At 47.9% G+C, this 21838-nt stretch overlaps 1 protein-coding gene across 1 annotated transcript in view; it reads right to left on the reverse strand.

Moving 5' to 3' along the window:
- LOC135907594 (uncharacterized) overlaps positions 1-21838 on the reverse strand; it is a 258333-nt gene that overhangs the window by 44071 nt on the left and 192424 nt on the right. Inside the window, exon 11 of the mRNA XM_065439279.2 lies at positions 19909-20147. Coding sequence (XP_065295351.1) covers positions 19909-20147 — 239 coding nt within the window. The remainder of the gene's footprint in view (positions 1-19908; positions 20148-21838) is intronic.

The raw sequence follows: 21838 nt of genomic DNA on the forward strand, positions 1-21838 counted from the left end.
GAGGCATTAGTGTCCATGTAATTCTCACTCTTTGTTCAGGCTTTTATCTAAGACAAGTTACTAACTGAAAGATGGCACATTGCTTCAGTATAATGTTACTAAAGGTAGTGAGGGCCTTGCATTAAGTCTTATTAACAATGCCTAAGTGCAAATAAATGCGATTAGAAAATGTAAACCACTTATTTAGCAGTGTCTACATTGCAAGAGGTCAGTGCAGACTTTTTTGAGGTACAACATGCACATACCATGATTTGTTTAAAGGGTTATGTTTATCGGTTTGTAAATAGTTTACTGTGGTGGGTTGCATTGTAATGGACTGTGCCTACCGCACCCTCAGAAGCATTTCCTGCATACTCCTCAGTTACTTGCATGTCTAGTTACGTTAACTCCTGTGTGCGAGAACTTGATATATTTTTCCTACATTGTGGGTTCAATATATATGTAGGTGTCTTTGCGTAGTGATGCATATAAATTGTCTTTGGAACATCAATGTTGCATGTTGTGATGAATACAGCAGTTTGGCCTTCAAAAGGTGATGTTATAACACTAACCTGCATGACGACTCTGACTGCAAAAACTTATATTTTGTCACTAACAGCAATGGCCACATCTTGTACTTTTAACCTTAATGTGGTGCTTATACTGCTCCATAGAAGAACAATAGCAATGCACTGGATGCAAATAATCACATAAACAGACAAAAAGAAATTTTCACGTCAAATAGGAGGATCAATATTCAGTGGCACAAAATGTAAAAGTAGAATATTACACAGTCATTGCCATTGTGGTAGTACAATCTTGATGTTTCACAATATATTACTCAACTAGTGACCAATTAGCATGTGGTGCCCGATCAAAACCTATAGGGGCACTTAATCCACCTTCAATGCAAATTCTAACACATGTATGAAGGATCATAATCTGTTACTGTGACTTACAAGGGTAAAATGTTTATTTTGTCCGTAATAGTCTTAATACACTGGCATTGGACCAAATGTGTATTTCTGTTAGAGTCTATCAGCAAGTGCTATCACACTCTATATGCACAGATACAAATAAATTTGAAAGCTGTGTTTTGTCAATCCAAATATATCAGTGCAAGTTCCTAATAGACTAGCAACAATTAAACTAAGAAACAATTGTACTATGCTAATATAAATAACTATTAGGCTAATAAATATATTACACAACACATACAAAAATTATTTAAACATACAGAAATGTGTTCACTAGGAATTATGGTTGCCATATGGCCTAATGGGGAGCAGCAATCGAACAAGAAATGCTGCTGAAAACAACTTTTCAAAAAGGTCTTCGTCAGCACAGCAACTGCATTCCTTAGCAGTAGGGTCATGTACACGCAGCTCACTCCCGTGGCAAGAGTGAGCTGCGAATAGAAAGAAATGCTGCTAAGGAAAGCAGTTCCTGCCCTGGCAAAGACAATTCCTGTGGAAATTTAGGCTTAAGTGACATTTCTTGTTCGACTACTGCTCATGACTTCAAGCATCCATTTCCTTTGAACTTGTGTCTTGTTTGTATATGGAATAATGTGTTATATATATATAGGCACAGATCAGGCATAGATGTAGGTTGTTTTTTTTTCAAAGGGGGTGGAGGTCTCATTGAGATGGTGATTGATGATAATGATGAGTTTTAATGTGCTGGCGGGTTCTCTTGAATAGTCATTAAATATTTCCTGTCTCTCCAAAGCAAAAGGACAGTAATAAGTGGGAATAAGGACTCGACTAGTTTGTCACATGTCGTACACTGGCATTGAGCATACAATCATTTTGAGGGGCAGGGGTCAAGACATGTTTGAGCAACCCCCCTGGTTCTGTGCATGGCTACGAGGCACATGTGTATGTATGAAATCAAAGGATCTTTTGAGGTATCTGTTTTGTGTAAGCACATGCAGGCAGCTGGATGTAGCACTATATGCATAGCAGTGTCCAACTTCAATAAAAGAACTGCAATTTTCTTGCAGTAAAGCTGTGTGAGTCAAGTTTGTAGTCTATTGCTGTGAAATTAATTATATATACCACAAAATTGTGTACTGTGAAGTGATAGTTAATGGCTTATGCATGGCTTAAGGGGGCAATTTGGGGAAGGGGCAGCCCGGCAGATTTCTGTGGAAGGTCTCAGTCCTTTGAAAAGACTCAGTCAGCCCATGAACATGTAAGCAGGAGGGATGCGCACTTCAATGTTCATTGCAGTTCTAACTGTGAATCGACAGAACAGAAAGACTTAACAAATGTAATGACTGCAGGACGGCACCGAACTCCACATGTTCCGAGTCACATATGTTCTTGCAACGACAGGGAGGGTAAACCTGCTCGACATATGTGCTTATGTGCCATGCGTGAGAAGCCCTCCTTAACTCAGTTAAAGGAGATGAAGACCTTTATAAAACATCTTAATTTACCTTGATTAATAATTAACATCCTTACTTTTTGAGTAAACAACCAGCACTGCACTTACGGTTACACTCATGGATTTGTGCATCAAAACTATGTACAGCTAGTCTTGTTGGTAAATTGCCTTTTTTTAAAACTACGCATGTAAATGCGGGACGGACGTAAGAATAAGATTAACAAGGATGAATGACAATCTTTTATGCTCAATCGTTGCGTGTTTAACTGTGCAGTTATCAATGATAAACAACGTCCTACTGCTGGCCAATGCATGCAAGGTAAATAGCGGCACCGCGGTTTAGTCATTAGTGGAAGGTAACACATCCTATTACAGTCATGTGGAGCCGTGTATACATACGCGACAACACGTCACTTTGGCATGAGTGCAACTTCTTGCAAATTTAAACGAAATCCCCCTTGCGCACAAGACGGTGGCACACAGTTTTCTATATGATCTCAACAATTAGGTATTAAAATGCCACAAGAAAGTGGCAAAGCGCGTAGCACAGGCAACTGCGGTTTCGGGCCTCATATTGAGGTGTTTATGTACTGTACGCCCTATTGCAAAAACCAGCGTCTTCCAGTGCCTTCCAGTGTGTGAAACCGGCCTGTTTTTGGCACTGGATCGCACTGGGCACACTGGCACTCGCTGGGACACCAGTGAGAAAGCTGGATAAGAGCTGAGTCACACTGGAAGAGGCGCTGGTTCCACTACCATTACGCTGGGGCGCACTGGAAACTGTGCTGGTTGTGCCTGTGTCGCTTGTTTCCAGTGCGCGAGGACGAGTGCTGCTGAATAGTAAATGCTTTATACAATTTCATCGCTTGATACTAGTCTCTTGTCCTACATAACGCTATATCTTGGTGTCATAAAACTCCATTTTGTGTCGCAGCTTGGAATAAAGGTGTGCGAGCTGGCCTGTTTATTCATGCACCTTTGACACTGAAGATCACTTTCGTTTTTTGCATTTTCCCTTTTGACTGGGCGGATAGCTAAATTCTTGAACAAAACCACGCAAACGCAGCGGACGCCGCGTTTTTTAGTAGTTTGCACGTAACATATGACTAGGAGTTGTCGCCGTTGTCGCAGTGTTGTGGAGTGGACATGAAATCCAGAAATCGTTCAGACGCGCGCGATCGGACCCCGAGTTCGAAGGCTACCGCAACTGATATTATCGCACCGATAACAAAGCTGAGGTGATTCGTGCGCTACCACTTTTTATATTGTACTAAAAAAAAGGTTCTGGGGCTCAAATACACACATTTTAGCTTTCGCCAGCTACCCACGCCGAGATCGGTCCCCACCGAAGCTTAGGCCTAGCGTATCCGCCGAGTCCGTCCGCACGCTATCGGCCCGTCTAGGCTCAGGAATCAGGAAGTCTAACAAGGATAAATCACTCTATATTTCAGCTTTCGTATCGGTGTTTTTAAATGAACAATTTTTCCATGTCTATATATACACTGCCTGTACAAGTAGCGACGACCGCCGATGTGACGCGTAATAAACACAGGTATATGTGCTGTCGCCGAAGCCTGGGCTTCACTGACGAAGTTTATGACTAGACAGACATGTTGACTGAAAGGCACCACTGAACTAAGAAAACGTTGCCCATCCCACGCGTGAAGAACGAGAAATGGCTATCGAAATCGGCAGTAACGGCCCATACAGCGTCCCGGGTCGGGGGTTCATTTAGGTCTTTTTCCGAAGGTAAAATACCAATTGCAAGTGAAAAACGATGTTGTAGCATTTCCTAGCATGCTACTGAATACGGACAGCAAATTTTTCTTTGTAGTACAGGCGTGAGTTTGTTGCTGGGCGGTAGTGCATCTACCATGTCTGTACGAGGCGTAGCTCTGCGAAGCTAAAACTGCTTCGCGACTTTGACATGGTAAATTATCAGCGCGTGTTCATCTGTTGGCGTGGCCCAGTGGTAAAGTACCTAGCTTGGGATCGATTGGTCGGACGATCGAATCCTGGTCGGAGCTCTTTTATTTTCTATTTTTTTTAATGCACTAAAACACTCTCTGTTCTTTCTGTATTCAAAAATATATGTACGGTGTCCAGGTACCGCGTATTTAACGCGCTAGAGCTGTTTTTCGCACCACTAGCCAGCGCCTGCCCAGCATCCAGCGCGCGACACTGGGCCCATAATCCGGCGCACTGGATACTGGGTTTTCCAATATATGGCGTGGTTGTTTAATTTGATGTTTAGCTTATGCTTGTGCCTAAAAACACATACACGCAAGATTCCCATCAAGCAAATTTTAGAAGTGTTCGAAGAAAACAACATGTGCGAAGGTTTGATTTCACAGCCTTTATCGCACACATCAGCGGCAACGATGAAACGGATCTATCTATAGTGCTGGATTTCTAAAGTCGGCTTCGCCGCAATACAGCGGTGTTGACTTGTGACACTGATTTCGGGCTCCCGAGCGACCAAGATATGAGCTCCCAAGCTAAACTTTCTTCTTAAGTTCTAAAATTCGCTGTAACAGCAAGCATGAGTGGAAACAGCAAATCAGACGACCGACTGATGGATGTCTATATCATCCGTTCGATGCATGCATGCGTGCAACGAGCACAACGGCCACGTAGCCCATCAACACACACACACACACACACACACACACACACATATATATATATATATATATATATATATATATATATATATATATATATATATATATATATATATATATATATATATATATATATATATATATATATATATATATATATATATATACAACACACACTTCTGGAGAGGCAAGAGTATATGTACGCATTCCTGTGCGCCATCTTCACCTCAAGCGCCGTTAAAACTGTATCGATAGTACTCTGCCTGCCAAGGACGGAGTGTACGACCCCACTTACGCTACGTCGGCGGAAGAGTTGAAGGAGCCGGGAACTCTACCTAACTGGAAGGGAGGACGCAGGTTATTTCACTCTACCTTCACGGAGAGAGCAAGTCCCGCAGCCAACTCCGCGCCGGCTTTACACGGAGTAACAGAACTCTGGCGAGAGTAACACAGCCGTTATGCTCTGGCTACACTCCCTACAGTTCTAAGAGTGTGGGCGACGAAAGTACGGCAGGCGGACTGACGGAGTGCGTTAACGTATTAGAATGTGCAGGGCCGAGAACTTAATTGCGATGCCATGCTGCTGCGCCTTCGGTTGCCGCAACAGACACAGCACAGCGAAGACAAAAAGCTTTTTGCTTTGCCGTCCGGCGGGCGCAACGCAAAAAAGAAGTGTGGATTCGCAGGATCGGGCGGGCTGACTTCGAGGAAGTGGCAAAGAACGCACGGCTTAGTGAAGTAAGGGCCACGGCTACTCACAACCTCTTATTTTGAGCCTAGTTCACGCCTTCCGCTTCGAAAAAGTGTGTTCATGCTCTGCGTGGTTTTTAGCGCGTTGGACTTTTTTTTCTCGAATGTGCTCTCTTTGTTTCATGTAGTTTTGTCTTGCGGTGAAATGCACGCCTCTGCAGTTGGCCTGTGACATAAAAGCGACTTGATTCAGGGTGTGTTTTGAGCTCCCCCAGAAGTTAGCACATTCTCGACGCTTTTGCAAGGCTCACTATCACTTACGATGCAGTCTTTTAGCTTCGAGTGTACGTCCGCATCTATTGATTTAGTTTGGGGTGATTAACGTTTTTAACGTTCCGAAGCGACTAAAGCTAGGATGGAGGTCGTAGTGGATGGCCCCGGATAACTTTATCTAGCTCGCCTGGGGATGTTTAACGGGCACTTTGATCGTAGAGTCGTACGTGGGCCGGTAAATTCCTCGTTGGCATTTCATAATACTCGCGCGCTAGCGCTGCTTCAGAAGTTGGCGCCTCGGCGCGTTTGTATTCCTTCAATAAATTTTATTTACTAGTTGTAACAACTTGTCATTATTTCGTATTCTTGACGGCACCTCCAGGGCACCAAAGCGGCAACGGGAACACCAAAGCTAGAACCAGGGCTGGATGGGGCTCGCCGAAGCCTGTGCATGCCAAGGGGGTGTAAGATCGCGGACAGCCAATTTTGTATGCGAACACTCCCTGCGACGCCTGCATAAGTGTTTTGTTACGTGCTCTTCAGAGGCCTCCGTTAGCCATTACATGTGCCCTCCTGGAGCAGTACTTGTAAGAAAAGAACAATATGTCGTCACGATTACCAAAGCACCCCTCAATGAAAGAAACGGCCCTGTTGCCAGGCATTGCTGACCGCACACAGCCGGAATCTCTCACGCGCCGACCGAACAAAAGTGTCTTGCAGGTACATGAATGAACCTACGAAACCACGTACACATACTTTCACTCTGTCAACACCTGAAACTTTGGTAATTACGCGTGTGTTTGAGTACACTGCGTGCTTGCGTCATGTTTCAGCAACACGATCTCTCAACGTCGCGCGCTTTACGCCTTAAATACGCCTTGAATAATGCTCATATTCTCTATTTTTTACGCAATTCCAACACGAAATTCTAAAGGCCAGTTACCGACTGACGAAGAAAGATCTCGATTGAAAAAACTGCTCCGCAGGGCTCGAACGAACTTTTCTGCGGATTTCCTCCCGCAGCGTGTTAGCCGTCGTCTGCTACGGCAGGCCCACCACCGGCGGCGCCACCGTCGAGGCCGCTCCAAGCGGAGGAGGAGGGAAGCGAATGGCGCTACTTTGGGAGATTGAGGGGTTTTAGTAGCACCGAGCCACAGGTGTTCCGCCGCTGCGCAACGCCGCGCTTTTGCCGCCGCCATTTGGTGCGACGTCACAGCGCGTTCCTCGCCGTTGCGCTCGCCTCCGCTCGCTTCGCCAGCTGCGTCGCACGCATGATAACACGTCGGTGGATTGAAAAGGAGAGCTCGCGTGCGCCGCAACCACAGTTGAGGTGGTAGTACGGACGGCGACAATTCTGATAAGCAGGAGGAGGCCTGGAATCGACATTGGAACGAGATGAAGAGGAAACGAATCGCCCAGGAAACAGACGAACAACGCGCCGAACGACTGGCTAAACGCCGCAACATAGCTAGACAACCAGACTAACCTGGACTTGCAATCAAGATTAACCAAGGCTAACCATGCTGTGCCTTAGCTTTCGCTACGTATATCCTGGCATAGCCGAGCTAAGCCACAGCCAATTTTTTCTGTAAACGTTAATTCGTCTACTGAAGCAAGAGATTGCAGAAAGAACGGATGTTGGCTACAATAATTCTCCGAATCATCTGCCACTATCAGCGATTTCACAGCACTGCGATTTATGTAGCGCACTTGTGGCATGTGCGTCGACTCTCCGGCTCGGAGCGCGGTACCCTCGAGGAAAAGAATAAACGGCATTCGGTTCAAAATTTTAGTTTTTTATGCGATGAGTAGCGACATAATAATTAGCAGACGCAATCGTTAGTGCGCATTGTATGCACGGCACTTATCGGCTCAAAATGACAAGACCTGGTGAGGGGCCGTTTAAACATTGTCTTGCTCGAACACAGAGAAGCAAAGCGTCGGTGCGTGTATCGAGCGTGTATTCATAAGACGGCAGCGCTTTGAATATCGCTTAGAGCATGCGTGGAAGTATTTAGAAATAAGCTCGAATCTTCGTTTAGTTTCAAGTGCGTAATGTACGAACATTTTGTTTTTATTTCTTTAGTTCGGGTCCTTTGTGGACAAGAGATTGAAAATGTTAGTGCGTGAGTCGCACTAAAGTGGAACATTTTCAGAGCCTTATTCGGAATATGCGGATTGTTTTGAGAGAAAAGCTTTGTCTTCACGGCCTGTGCTTGTCTTGCCAGACTTTTGCAGAGAATTTATTGTGTGGTGCGACGCCACAAACTGTGGTCTGGATGATTTATTGATTGAAAACATCTTTATTTACAGGATATTCGTAGAACTCGTGGGTGGGCCGCCTATTCCGGTAGCCCACTGGTTACTGCTGCTGCGCTGGCTCTCCCCACCAGCCAGTGCTGACGGTCAGGATCATCGCTGAGCAGAATAGCCTCCCACTGCTCTTTTGAGGGATTTGGGATGGGGTCAACTATGGGATTAAACTGGCAAGCCCACACCATGTGGTAGAGGTTAGCTACCGCTCCACAGTGTGGGCATTGCGGGGAGTATAGTGTAGGGTACCATTGGTGTAACTTAGCTGGCGTTGGGTATGTATTAGTTTGTAGCCCCTAAGAGTGTTCTCTTGCAACTTATTGAGGGATTTATGTGGTGTCGGGTACTCCTTCCTGGCTGTTCTGTATGGAGCGAGAATGTCAGCATACACTGCTAAAGCAGTTAGGTCCCAGCACTCTTCAAGGTCATCAGGGGGAGACGCCCGGTATAGAAGAGCTCGGGCATGCCTGTGAGCGGCTTCGTTTCCTCCTGGTAGTTCCAGGTGACCGGGAAACCAGATGACAGAGGCTTGGCTGGGTGGATGCTTAGTCAGCAATGACAACCCTGACCTGTGAATTAATCCGTTATTGAGGTTGCGACAGGCGTTCTGGGAGTCAGTGAGCACATCGGCGTTGGGGTTAGATGCTATAGCTAATGCAATAGCTGCTTCCTCTGCGTGAGTGGGGTTGGAAGTTTTCATCGAGGCGCAATTCACCATCGATCCTGAAGGCGTTGAGACCACAATAGTCATCACTCCATTCTTTGGCCCTGCGGCGTCCACATAAAGGGTGTTAGGTTGCTCGTCCCATTTCTTCTGCAGGGCTTCCCCTCTTGCTTTTCTTCTTTCGATGTTATATACGGGATGCATGTTCCGCGGAATGGGGTACACGTTGATGCGTCTCCTCACATCACGTGGTACCTCTTCCCTTTGGTCTATCGTATAAGGCAGATTAATATGGATCTTTTCGAGCAGATCTCTACCTGGTTTTGTGAGTGCGAGCCTATTGAGTTGTGAGAGGCATTGTGCTTCCCACATCTCTTTCAGGGTATTATGTACTCCTAGAGCCACGAGCTTTGCCGTTGGCGTGGAGTTTGGTAGCCCCAGTGCCGTCTTGTAGGCCTTCCGGATCAGCGTCTCCAACTTTTCAATTTCCGACTTGGAGAGGTTAAGAAATGCCGTCCCGTACATTATCCGAGAAATCACGAAAGCCTGCACTAAACGGATGGCGTCCCTTTCCTTCATGCCATGGTGCTTATTTCTAATACGATGCATCATCCGGAGGATTTGTTCGGTGGATGTTGTAAGCTTCTTCACAGTGGTGGTGTTCTGTCGCCCCTGCGGGATATACAGCCCTAGGATCTTGATCTCCGTGGGTTTCGGTACTGAGTGGTTGTCTATATACACCGTGATGTTCTGCGCCAGGGGTGTCCTCGGGTTCTTCAGGATTAGCAACTCGGACTTTTCCGGCGCACACTGGAGGCCTCTTTCCCTTGCGTACTGGTCCACCGTGTCCGCTGCTGCTTGAAGACGCTCCTCGATCTCGGCGTCACTGCCCGAGTTGCACCAGACAGTGATATCATCCGCATACAATGTGTGTTTGACACCCGGGATTTCGGAGAGAAGGCGTGGGAGCTCTTTCATAGCCAAATTGAACAAAAGGGGTGAAAGTACCGCCCCTTGCGGAGTTCCTCTCGGGCCTAGAGTGATGGGATCAGATTTTATTCCACCGAAGTTTATAGTGGCTTGCCTTGCTGATAAGAAGTTTTTGACATAGTTGTAGGTTCTTGCGCCACAGTTGGTGTCGGCGAGGCTTTGCAGAATATTTTTATGCAGAACGTTGTCAAACGCTCCTTTCAAATCAAGTGCCAGGATGGCCCTTGTCTGTGACTTGGGGGGTGTCTCAAGGAGATCCTTGTACAGGTACAAGAGGGCGTCCTGGGTCGATAGGTGAGGGCGAAAGCCGAATTGAGTGTTAGGTAGGAGGTTGTTCTCTTCTAAGTATCTACTGAGTCTCGTGTTGATGACCCGCTCTATGAGCTTGCCCAAACACGAGGTCAGCGATATCGGTCTTAGATTATCCAGTTTAAGGGGTTTGTTCGGCTTTGGAATAAACCGAACCTCGGCCGTCTTCCAGGATATTGGTAGCGTTCCTGTAGCCCAATGCTGCTCGTTGAAGCATTCCACCAGCGAGGTGATGGTGTCATCGCTGAGGTTAAATAAGAGCTTAGCTGTTATTTGATCTGGACCTGGAGCTGCATTTTTTCTCATGGCCGCTATTTCTGCTTTGATCTCTTCCTTCGTGAGTGGGATGTCCAGCTTCGCATTCGGTAGCCCAGAATACTCCGGTTGTTCCACGACTGGGTCCGTGCACAGATACCTGGTCTTGAGCTTTTCCATCAACTCTGTGTCCGTACCCGGGATGGTGTGTACGATCTTCGTGAGCCTGTCTTTATTGGCCGACTTGCTGGTGCTGGGGTCGATTAGGACACGCAGGAGCTTCCAAGTCTTTGACACACCTAGCTTCCCCTGAATACCATCGCAGAGCGTATTCCAGTTCTGTCTAGCCAAGGATATGGCGTAGGATTCTGCCTTTTTGTTTATCTCGTCTATTTTTTTCCTGAGTTTGCGGTTAAGCCGTTGTTTTCGCCATCTCTTTGTCAATGAGTGTCTTGCTTCCCATAAATGTAGAAGGTGCGGATCGACCGCTGGGCAATCTTCTGTCGTGCAGACCTCTTTCGTAAAGGCTTTCAAAGCTTGCACCTCACCCTTAACCCATTTCTCTAGGTTTGTAATAGAGTTTGCAGTAGATGCCCGGGCCTGTCTCCACCTGTCCCAGTTCGTAATTCTTGCGACACCTATTTTGCGTTTGCACGCGTTTGTGCTTATCTCCAGAGAGAGGATGAAGTTATCGCTTGCCAGGTGCTGTTCGGTATTCTTCCAAATCGCGCTGTTTATATTCTTGGTGAACGTCAGGTCCGGACACGTGTCTCTACTAACACTGTTTCCCAGCCTCGTAGGGTAAGTGGGATCGGTGAGGATCGATAGCCCTTCTTGCGTCACCACTACTTCCAGTTTTCTGCCTTTTGGCGTCGCCGCCGGGTAGCCCCATGAAGGGTGCGGTGCGTTGAAGTCGCCCCCAATCACGCAGGGGGCATGGCCCGCTAAGCTCAGAAATTTCTTTATGAGGGAACCCAATCTTGCGTGCCTGTCTTTGGGAGTGCTGTAAACATTCAATACATGCGTGCTTGTCGCTCCTCTTTGGAGAGGAAGAATAGTAATGTAGCAGTGCGCAATATCCGGCTCGAAAGGGTCGTGCAGTATGGCAGTGTATAGTTTGTGCACTAACGTAGCAGTTAACTGGTCTTGCTGATAAGTCACTTAGCCTTGGAGTTTGATAGGTATTATGTGGGGTTCTTGAATTAGGATAGCTGCCGGTGGGTCAGATTCCTGAGATAGTAGGAGATTAAGAGCCGCCTGCTTTCTCCTGTAGCCCCGGCAGTTCCACTGCCAGATCTTTATTCTAGGTTTGGCTGGCATGGTGAGTCTGTATCGGAGGGCTCGTCCACTTGCATTGTACGAGCGAATTTGGACTTATGTCTTTTATCCGCATGTTCCTTCCGAAGTGCAGAAATTGCCGTCTCCGTGTACCGTCTGTTGTTTGCAATCTGCTCTCGAATTTCTTGGAATTGGGCGTTCCCGTATATTGGAAAGGCTCGAAACTCGTCCTTGAAGGATCGGAGTTCTTCGATAATTTGTTGGTAGACCTCGCCTAAAGCAGGCTGGGAGCTAGGTGCCTGCTGTGTTTGGCTTTGAGGAGTCGGCTGAGTTACCAGCGTTATTGCATTAGTAGTGGCTCGCTTAAGCTCTTGGTTTTGGATTGTTAAAGCGCTGACTTGTTTTTTAAGACTTTCTATCTCTTTTTTGAGTGCTGCCAACTGCGTGTTATTATGGGGCGGGGAGGACGAGGGGAGGGGAGGCCACTCTGCAAAGCTCACCTTCGAATCTGAGAGCTGACCCCAGGACGTCTTCTTCAGCGCCCCGGTGGTCTTCGTGTGGTTCTCCTTCCCTTGTTCTTTACCCGCCTCCACGTGACTGGCGTTCTGGTTGGAGCCGGTTGCCCGGCGTCTCGAGCTCGAACGGCCGCGAGAGGTGGAACGAGAGTGGGAGACTGATGACGACGCTCCTCGCCATCGCTGTTCAGGTTGCTTCTTCTGCCTTGGCCTGCTCCTACCTTCTTCAAGTTCCGTTGTTGATGCCGCGTTTGAAGACGTGGCACTGGCGTTCTTGTTCAGTGGTCTGTGGAATTTCTCCTTGCAGTCCCTTGAATAAGTCTTGTGCGGACCCTTGCACAGCGCGCAAACAGGTGCGCACTCGTGCGTCTCATCTGGACTCGGCGTTCCACAGTTCTGGCAAGCAGCCCCCTTGGGTTTCGGGCAGACGTCTGCTCGGTGACCTGGCATTCCACAGTTGATGCAAGCCGCCCTCGTTTTCCGGTAGATGTAGCAGCGGCACTCTGACCACCCGTAGTTGACCGTGAATGGAACTTTCTGGCCGGCGAAGACGATGACTGCCGACGTAGTCTTGCCCAGACGGCGCGCTCCCAGGATTGTATGGCTGGGTGAGGAGACGTCTTGGAAGATAGAGTCATCACCCACTTCAGGCTTGATATTATGTATTGCACCCCTGCAAACATCCTCTGGCAAGGCAACGTAGGCGGTGACTGTTATACTCTTGCCGTCGAGGTGCAGACTATTAAGCTTGGCGAGGCGGAACGCATCGTCCTCACAGTGAGTACATATCATTATAATGTTCTGCTGGCTAACAACGCGCAGAGTTGGCTTTTCTTGTAGCGGTGTGTCAAGGGCCGCTTGGATCCCTAATTCGAGATCCAAGGAGCGTGGAGCCACAGATTGCAGATCCACCGTGGTTTTAGGTCGGATGATGACCTTGTACGGAAAATTCTTTAAACTCGGTAGACGCGGAAGTCTCGGTGCGGGAGGCTCTCGGCGTTCTTTCCGCTCCGGCTCTTGCTTGGGAGCTGTCGATTTAGCTTGCGCCGCTCTTTCGTTGTTGCGCCGGGACCATATGTTCCAGCCATGGCTGTTGTCTTCCTTCGGGAGATCCTGCGGGGGCGTCAGCTGCTCCTGGGATGTTGGTACATGGCTGAAGTCCATCTCCGTCGGGTCGTAGCCTCTTAGGGAATTCATAGTAGTCGCGGTAGTCATGAGTGAAGCGGGAGCACTCGCCGGCGAACGTCGTTAGACCCAGCGTTGCGCGAACGCCATGCCGCGCATCCGCGGGCGCACCTGCGTCTCTGCTGCGGTGATGCACCCAAACCACCCGGCCGTTAGGGTTAGCGCTCTTAGCGTGGTGCTGAGAAGTCACACAGTCTTTACCGCCGAGAATATGGCACTCACAGGTTCACTGGTGGTATTAGGCGATGCCAAGCGTTGAAGGGAACCCGTGGATGGAAATATACGGAGAAAGAGTGCTTATGCATAGTATTGCTCATTCAAAAGCTAGTATGCTATATTCAAGGCATGAAATTCACAGATAGGGAATGCCTCATCTCGCCGTATTTTTTCGAGCTGTTACCATTAGGAATGCTTAAAAAATTCCCCCTTTCTGCTTTAATATAGGAAAGAGAGCCAGAATAATAATGCAGAGAGTCTGAGCCAGGGATCTTAAGCAACGTACTCAGGGTGTTTTGGTTTAGAAAAACGTGTTCTGTACGTATCGCTATCATTGTTAGGGAGATATGCAACTAATTTCTGTCTTGCTGAGCGTGGCGCACGTGAAAAAAAAAGAGACATGGGGTAGACTTTGTAAAGCGATGTGGGGATCATAGCGTCCAGTAGGCGTGTCGCTCGAGCAACGCCGACCAAAGTGTGTGTGTGCTTGTGTTTTCTTCGAAAAATGCCGCATTGACGCGAGTGCTGGGGCTGCAGTGTGTCTTCAGTCATCAGTTCGGAAGGGAACCTCGATGCTTCGGGCAACCTGACAGCTGGCAGGCCTCAGCTCAACGCTTCTGGTGGTGGAGAAGTCTGGTACGTCTCAATGTGGCGATGATCATTCCTTAGACGCTTACCACGAGGCCACCCCCCAATTCACAGCGCATGTCCAGAAGTAGACAAAGCGTTGACGCCGATAGTTGATGGGTCAACAAAGGCCCCTCTATCTGAATCGGACAACCTGAACTAATTGATGAAAAGGGCCAACGTCAACTGTTACCGTGGGAACGACTTCGCCCTCGGGTTGTAAGGTTGCTACGCACTTGTGTCATATGCGGTGAGGAAAGTGCAACATAGGAGGTGGAGTTCGGTGAAACGCTGCGATATCATGGGGGTATTTTGCGACCTACTCGACGACTGTGATTGGCCGGGATACAATCATCAGATTCCCTAGTCTAGCCTACTAGGGATGACGACGGTATTAAAAGTGGATACCTTTGGTGCGGGAGGTGTGCTGACGTGTCTTGATGTCAACTCAAATGTTTGATACGCTCCTACATGGAGTGGGCTTCCGTAGATGGAGCCAGTGCAAATAATGTAAACTAAACGCTTTTTCAGTCATTCCTATTACGGGACGTACTCGTCAATGATTTGGTGGGTTCCTGGCCCAAACGCCACATCGAGCCGAAACAACGCGCTACCTGTCCTGGGGGAACGTAGACATGCACTGTTTCGCACTCCCGTCCGCTGAGCTTGATCAGTTGCAGTAGCACAACTTGCGCGCACGGCTCGCCTGATCGCGTACAGCGTCGCGTAATCTGTCGCGACAACGACCCATTTATTGCAAAATTTCGATGTCTGAAAAAAAGCTGAGAAGATCAAGACCAACGCTAAAGAATGGTTCGCAGGGCACATCGATGGGGTGAAGGCGTCCAGCGGGCAGCACAGCCGGTTTTTTTGTGGCGCTGACAGAGCGCACAGGCTGCAACGTAGCGCTGCACAGAGTGGTACAGGCCTGGTCAGTTGAATCGGCGCCGTACGCGGTTGTAAGTACGCGAAACGCCGAGGTGGCTTGCACTAGGGGCGTCATGAAAGTGCTCAAGAACTGATGTTCGGAGTTGGCGCGGTAAAAATAGTAAACGTTCTTGTCCCTCAAGGAGTAAGATACGACGGTAGAGAACGTTGGCACGGAGCACGAACATGTGCTGCGTGGGCTTCGCATGTTCAAAATTGAGGCAATTGATGAAAACTAGCAAGCAGCCATCACACCGTTATTCAGTGCCAATGTTGGGATCATCAGAAATGACCTGGACGCAAAAGTCGGTGTTACGCTCACAATATTCAGGGTGGTAGAGAGGATGACGGGAGGGGCAGTTGGCATTCTTGTGCTAAAGGCCTGACTTGTAGGAGACAGTAAATGTATATTCTTGAAGCCATAGTGCTCATCTACCCAATCGTCTTGTCAGCCTTCAAGTGAAGAGAGCCAGCACAAGGCGTGATGATTGGTAACTGCAGAAAATGTGTGGCCGTGCAAGTAGAGGCGCAATTTGGCAACTACCCATACTATCGCCAGGCACTGCCGTTCGGTGATTGAAGAATTCCCCTGGACGGGTGACAGGAGGTGGCTGGCGAATGCAATGACGCGTTCTGCTTTATGCTGACATTGAACAAAGAAGTACAGCCCCAACTCCATGACCACTGGCATCCATGGGAAGTTCAGTGGCAGCAGCTCGATCGTCGTCAGCCATCGATGGGGAAGCCGTGAGTAAGCGTACGAGGGCCTTGGTTTGACCAAGGCCCCATGTGAAAGCAGCGTCATTCTTAAGTAAGTCAGCGGGTGGGTGGTTTCGGCGAACGTCTTCATAAAAGCGGAAATACGAACATAGCCCAACAAAGCTTCTTATGTCGGTGATGTCTGTGGCGGAAGACGGAACAGGAAAGTGCTTGACAGTGCGAATCTTGTCAGGGCCGGGTTAAACGCCAGCGACACTGACGAGGTGGCCAAGAACGGTAAAAAAGATGTCCAAAGTGGCCCTTTGATGAGTTCAATTGCAGGTGGGCGTGTCGGAAAACAGCAAGGATAGCCGCTGGACGCGCTAGGTGACTCGTGAAAGTTAGTGAAAAGACTATAACATCGTCTAGATAGCGCAGACATGAATGTGGGCCATCTATAGCCGCGAAGTAAGGAGTCAATTATTCTATCGAATGTTGCCGGGGCATTGCAAAGACGAACGGCCTAATCTTGATTTGTTACAGGCCATCAGATGTTGTGAAGGCAGTTTTCTTACGGTCCATGTCATCAACCGAGTTTAGCCAATTGCCTGATCGGAGGTCTATCGGTGAAAAATACTTGGTTCTATGCAAGCAGTACTAGGCGTCTTCAATATGCGATAAGGGATAGACATCTTTGTGTATGATTTTCTTAAGGTGCCTGTAATCCATACAAAAGCGCCAACTGCGTTCCTCTTGACAAGGGCAACCGTGGACGTCCACGGACTGCAAGATGGTTCGATAACGCCTGTAGTCAACATCTTATGAACTTATCGTTGTATCACCTATCGTTCAGCATGTGAAATACGGTATGGCTGGCGGCGTATCAGATTGGCGTCTCTGGTGTAGATACGATGGGTGACCACCGAGGTCTGTTCTAAAAGGCGAAAGTGCCGAGCTAAGTTTCCAAGAGATGGCGGAGGTCAGCAGCTTTGTCCGTGCGATCAAGCGCAATCCCCTTGCTAAGTTAGTCTGTGAGCTTCGGTGAATCGGATGTTCCTGTAGAGGGCGACGGAATCTCGGTGTCAAGATTAGATATCTATCAATCCTTCACAGGTGAGATGTCGCCCAAGGACACTCCTCTGGGAAAAATTTCAGCCGAGCAGTTAAAATTAAGGAGTGGAGCGAAGCCTAATTGCCTGTAACAGTGAGCACTGTATGGGGGAGCGGCCAAATTTCTTTCAAGAAGTATGTCAGCGGTGGGCCATCGTAGATCGACGCCGTCAAGAACAGATGGAAACGACTGTAGAGTGACGTACGTAGTGGCTCGAGACGACAGGCGGATGTCTTCGGGAGAGCATAACCATGGTTGTGTGACTGGTGGGCAATAGTAGCCGTGGAGCAGTTCAAGCTGAATGACATTAGATGTTGGCATAAAATGTCTTAGCCGAGTATAGCATCATAAGAGAATTGTTCCTAAAAGCCAAACAAAACTGTCGTTAGGCGCCCCGCAATGACATTGCGAGTGGTGCACATACCAAGCACGGTAGGCATTGCTTCGTCGGTGACGCGGAGGGTGCGTGATGCAGCGGGTGTGAGAACTTTGTTCGGGCGTCAGTGCAATTGGGCGTTCAGCACGGATACGCCAGTGTCAATGAGTGTTGGGACACTGACGCTATTGACTAAAACGTCCATGAACTTCTGCTTGGTCGGCAAAGCAGTCAGTGGGCTTTGCAGTCGAGTCATCAATGCAGCGTCACCTCCTGGAGCAGCATCGCCTAGTTTTCCGGAGATCGACGTCAGGCCTGCATCAGGGATGCTCGTCGACGAGCTGGTGGCGAATGGGACTGGTGACGTCGGAATGATGGCGAAAGACTGTTCCAAAAAGCACGAGCGTGATTCTTTGGCTGTTGCGGTGCCAATGGAGGCTGATAACGACCAAGAAGGTTATAGAAAACTGCTGGAGTAGAAGTCACCTGAACCGGCCTATGGGCTCAGGTGAAGCAGGTAGCGGGCAACTTCCTGGCAAGAGGTTCGCAGTGCTGCTCATCGGATTTTTCAGCGGGTTTTAATTGTTTAACGGATTTTAAAATTCAAATGCAATACTGTAGGCGATAAGACGAGCCATATTGGAAGCCTGCGGATCACAGATATACGAGTACTGGGACATTTTTTCATTTTATCGCCGTGAATATGCAGCTTCCACAAAGTGTAAAAAAAACTCGCCCAATGATTAGCGTTTATTCGACTTCTTTAATGCAAAGTATAAATTGATAAATCATGAAAGCTGTCAGAACAAAAAGCGGTTAAAAACTGAAAACGTAGCTTGAGATATAGCAGTACATCCTATAGGAATAAGTATTTATTGTCTTCATAATCATCAGCTGTTGCCAGTGCTTTATCATCCTCATTGCATAGAAGGTCTCGGAACTGTGGTGGCGGCCGTTTCCTTTGAGCCTGAAATATAAAATTTTCCTTTATTTTAGAGAAAGGTAGTGCTAATATGCAGCCTGATTTAAATGAGAAGGACAACGCTAACATGTCAACTCGTTGTACATCTACTTTCCTAAGAACACTCGAGCGCACTATCAAATTTTGGGATCTGCACAGCACCGCGCACGGCAAGATACGATGATCAGAAACACATTAGCTGCGGCGACTGGCGTGTTTTTGCCCCTCCGCAATATGGTGACGCGGCAGCTTCACTCGACTGGCGCTCCCTCCACTCCAGCAGTTTTCCTTTAACCTCCTTGGTAATGACGCTCGCTCTGTTAGGGGCGATAATAACTGGTGAATGGTGGCCACAGAGGGAAGGAGACAGTACGGTTGTTACAATGGCGAACAACGTGACCGATACGCGGCCAGGGAAACCAGATTGGTCGATCATCTGCGTTTCGCCACTCGGCTGCATTTCCGTAGTCTGGGGGATGCCGCGGACCAGTCGATGGACCTGGAGCATGAAACAGCTGTGAAGTGGCAGTGGTACATACAGAATGAACTCTAAGATTAGCTAGTTATTCGCGGACTATTGTCTGCACAAATGATGCTGTAGCGAAGTTGTTCGACTCACTGGGGTGGGAAAAAGGATGCAGGAGCCATGGCGTCAACGTGATGATGGTCGCTGTATTTCTAGCCTGTCCTCAGAAGAGGATGTCGCAGCTGTGTTCAGCAGGTGTGCGAACGGCATTACAATGCGACGGCTCTTGGCCTGCTCACAACGTTGACACTATTTTATGATGTCCTGTACGGTTTAACAATTTTAACAGATGAGCTGGATGAAAGCATCCTCGGCGATCCCCTTCAGTAGATGCCCAACCTTGTCTGACTAAGCCATATCACTGTCGGCCTTACGGCACAGAGCCAGCGCACGTCCTCGATGTAGAGACGTGTGATTCTATGGACGTTTGGGCGCGGGTCGCTAGTTCTTTCTTAGCGGTGCTCTTCTACCCGGCGGGACGGCTGAACAAGTCCCTCAGCTTCTGTTTGCACGTGTCCCAGTCCTTACGCTGTCCTTCGTGGTTGTCATACCACACCTTCGCCGTGCATTGTAGGTGGAAGACAAAGTTAGACAACGTAATCGTCGGATCCCATTTGTTGTGGCTACTTATACGCTCACACGTAGCGACCACTGTGGAGATCCGTTGTTGTTTATGGCGGGTACCCTGCACCTCTCACCGATTTGTCACGTTGCAGAAGTCACGTATAAAGATGTGTTTGCAATATTTACAAGAGAGACAATGATGCATAAACAAGATGGCTGTCGAGACCGATGCCACTTCTACACGTCGTCTTGTTCTTACTGGCGCCACTCCTGGTTGCGCCGTTACAATATTGTTTCTTTTCATATCATTTATATTGTCCAAATTGCACTTACGCTAGTCTTTTTACGTCCCCCTCCACCTATCTATTGCCGCGATGGGCTGCAGAGGTACTCTAAAAAATAGATTAAAAACATATATGTTGGCCCACCACGTACCCGTCGGAAGCAAATTCATGGCCAAATAGGCGGCCCGGTGTGACGCGCCATTGGTCACAACCCACGCTGGCAGCCGTGACTTCGATGAGGGGCAACTGGCTCGCCTCCCACTGCGTTGCGTAGCCTTCTTCGCTGTCGCCCACACTGACGGGACGACCCCGCGCATTGCGGTGGCGGAGCAGCAGTGTGAAGCTGGAGCATACGTGTTCCAGTGGCAGCGCTACCTTCGAGGTCACCTCCTGCGACAGAGCTTTCTTTTATATACAGTGTCCAAGCTAACGTTAGCCAATCAGTTATAGGGGAAAAAAGAAGAGAAACATGGCGTAAGAGATGGTTAGGTCGATGGTATTCGGTATTTAGAACTGTGACACGCAAGCAGTGTAGATTTTGTAATTGTATCTTATAACGTCTCTTCGTGCCTTTAAGAGCTTGGCTAAGGTTAGCTGGAACTTATGGTAGGTGGTGCCCACACCATGACGTCTATGGCGTGTTTCCGGCTCAGCAACCGACTGAGCCGAATCCGAAAGCACGGCCTTCGATATTGGTTGCTGCTAACCAGAGGGAATTGTCTCTTGGATGTGGATTAGGACAACACCTATTGTGGCAGAATTCGCGTCAGTCGCAGTTGCGCCGGAACGTGGCCATTTAGACGCACTGCGGCCGAGTAACACTGACGATGCCGCAAGCTACGAGAAATTCTACTAGGCTCATAGGAAGAACAGAACAGGAATCAAGGAGAAAGAAATAGAAAAACATTCTGAGCTTCCTACTTCTGAAAATTTTGCGGTTGTCCCAACAAACACACACACCCTTGTAGCAGGAATTGTGCAACAGCAAGCTATCGGATGCAACCCGTACCAGTGTCTGCTTTTGCACCGCGAAAAAACGCGCAAGTAGCCGAGGCGCCCTAATAAATACTCCCATGGCAAATATCGTTTCAGAGAGCAGCGGTGCGTTAGAATGTCGCACAAAAGCCCGCATAATCTCAGTTTGAGGTTCAGCGGCTTTGACAATAAAAAATTTAGAGTCACTTAAGTATATCCTTAGATGATTTGAATGCCAAAGCATTATGACTTCATTAGGTGGAAATTATCGCTTGACCATACTATGTGACGTCATACATTGCCACGCGCCCTTGACAACTCTGCCTTAATACACCTTACTCTAATTTGTACGAAACTTAGGCCACCTTAATTCAGTGTAATCCACCTTTCTCAAATTTGTAGCAACCCTAATCCATCTTAATCAACTTTAATCTACTTAAATACACCTTGCTGTAACTTGTACCACTTAATCCGCCTTAGTCCAGCTTGCACTCATTTTTAGCAACGTTATTTGACCTTAATCCACATAAATCCACCTTGATCAACTTTAATGCACCTTCAGTTACTTTACTTCAGCTTCACTCACTTAACTTCATTAACTTTACTTCACCCTCATTCACTTCACCAGGATTCACTTTACTCACCTCAAGTCATCTTACTCTAACTTGCTATGCATTACCACTGACGTACTGACCACTGGTAGTGATTTATACAGTACCAGTGGCACCCACGACGATAGTGGAAAAGGGAATAGTCTATAGGAATTTGACGTCCCACAAGTAACGCCGGAATAAGTAAAGAAAGCCTTGGGAGCTATGCAAGGTGGTAAGGCAGCTGGGGAAGATCAGGTAACAGCCGATTTGTTGAAGGTTGGTGGGCAGATTGTTCTAGAGAAACTGGCCACCCTGTATACGCAATGCCTCATGACCTCGAGCGTACCGGAATCTTGGAAGGACGCTATTATAATTTTAGCGCATAAGAAAGGCGACGCCAAAGACTTGAAAAATTATAGACCGATCAGCTTACTGTCCGTTGCCTACAAAGTACTTACTAAAATAATGGCAAATAGAATCACGAACAAAAGGACCAAATGTCAACCAAAGGAC

This window comes from Dermacentor albipictus, chromosome 1 (genome assembly GCF_038994185.2).
Source record: "Dermacentor albipictus isolate Rhodes 1998 colony chromosome 1, USDA_Dalb.pri_finalv2, whole genome shotgun sequence".
Classification (NCBI taxonomy): domain Eukaryota; kingdom Metazoa; phylum Arthropoda; class Arachnida; order Ixodida; family Ixodidae; genus Dermacentor; species Dermacentor albipictus.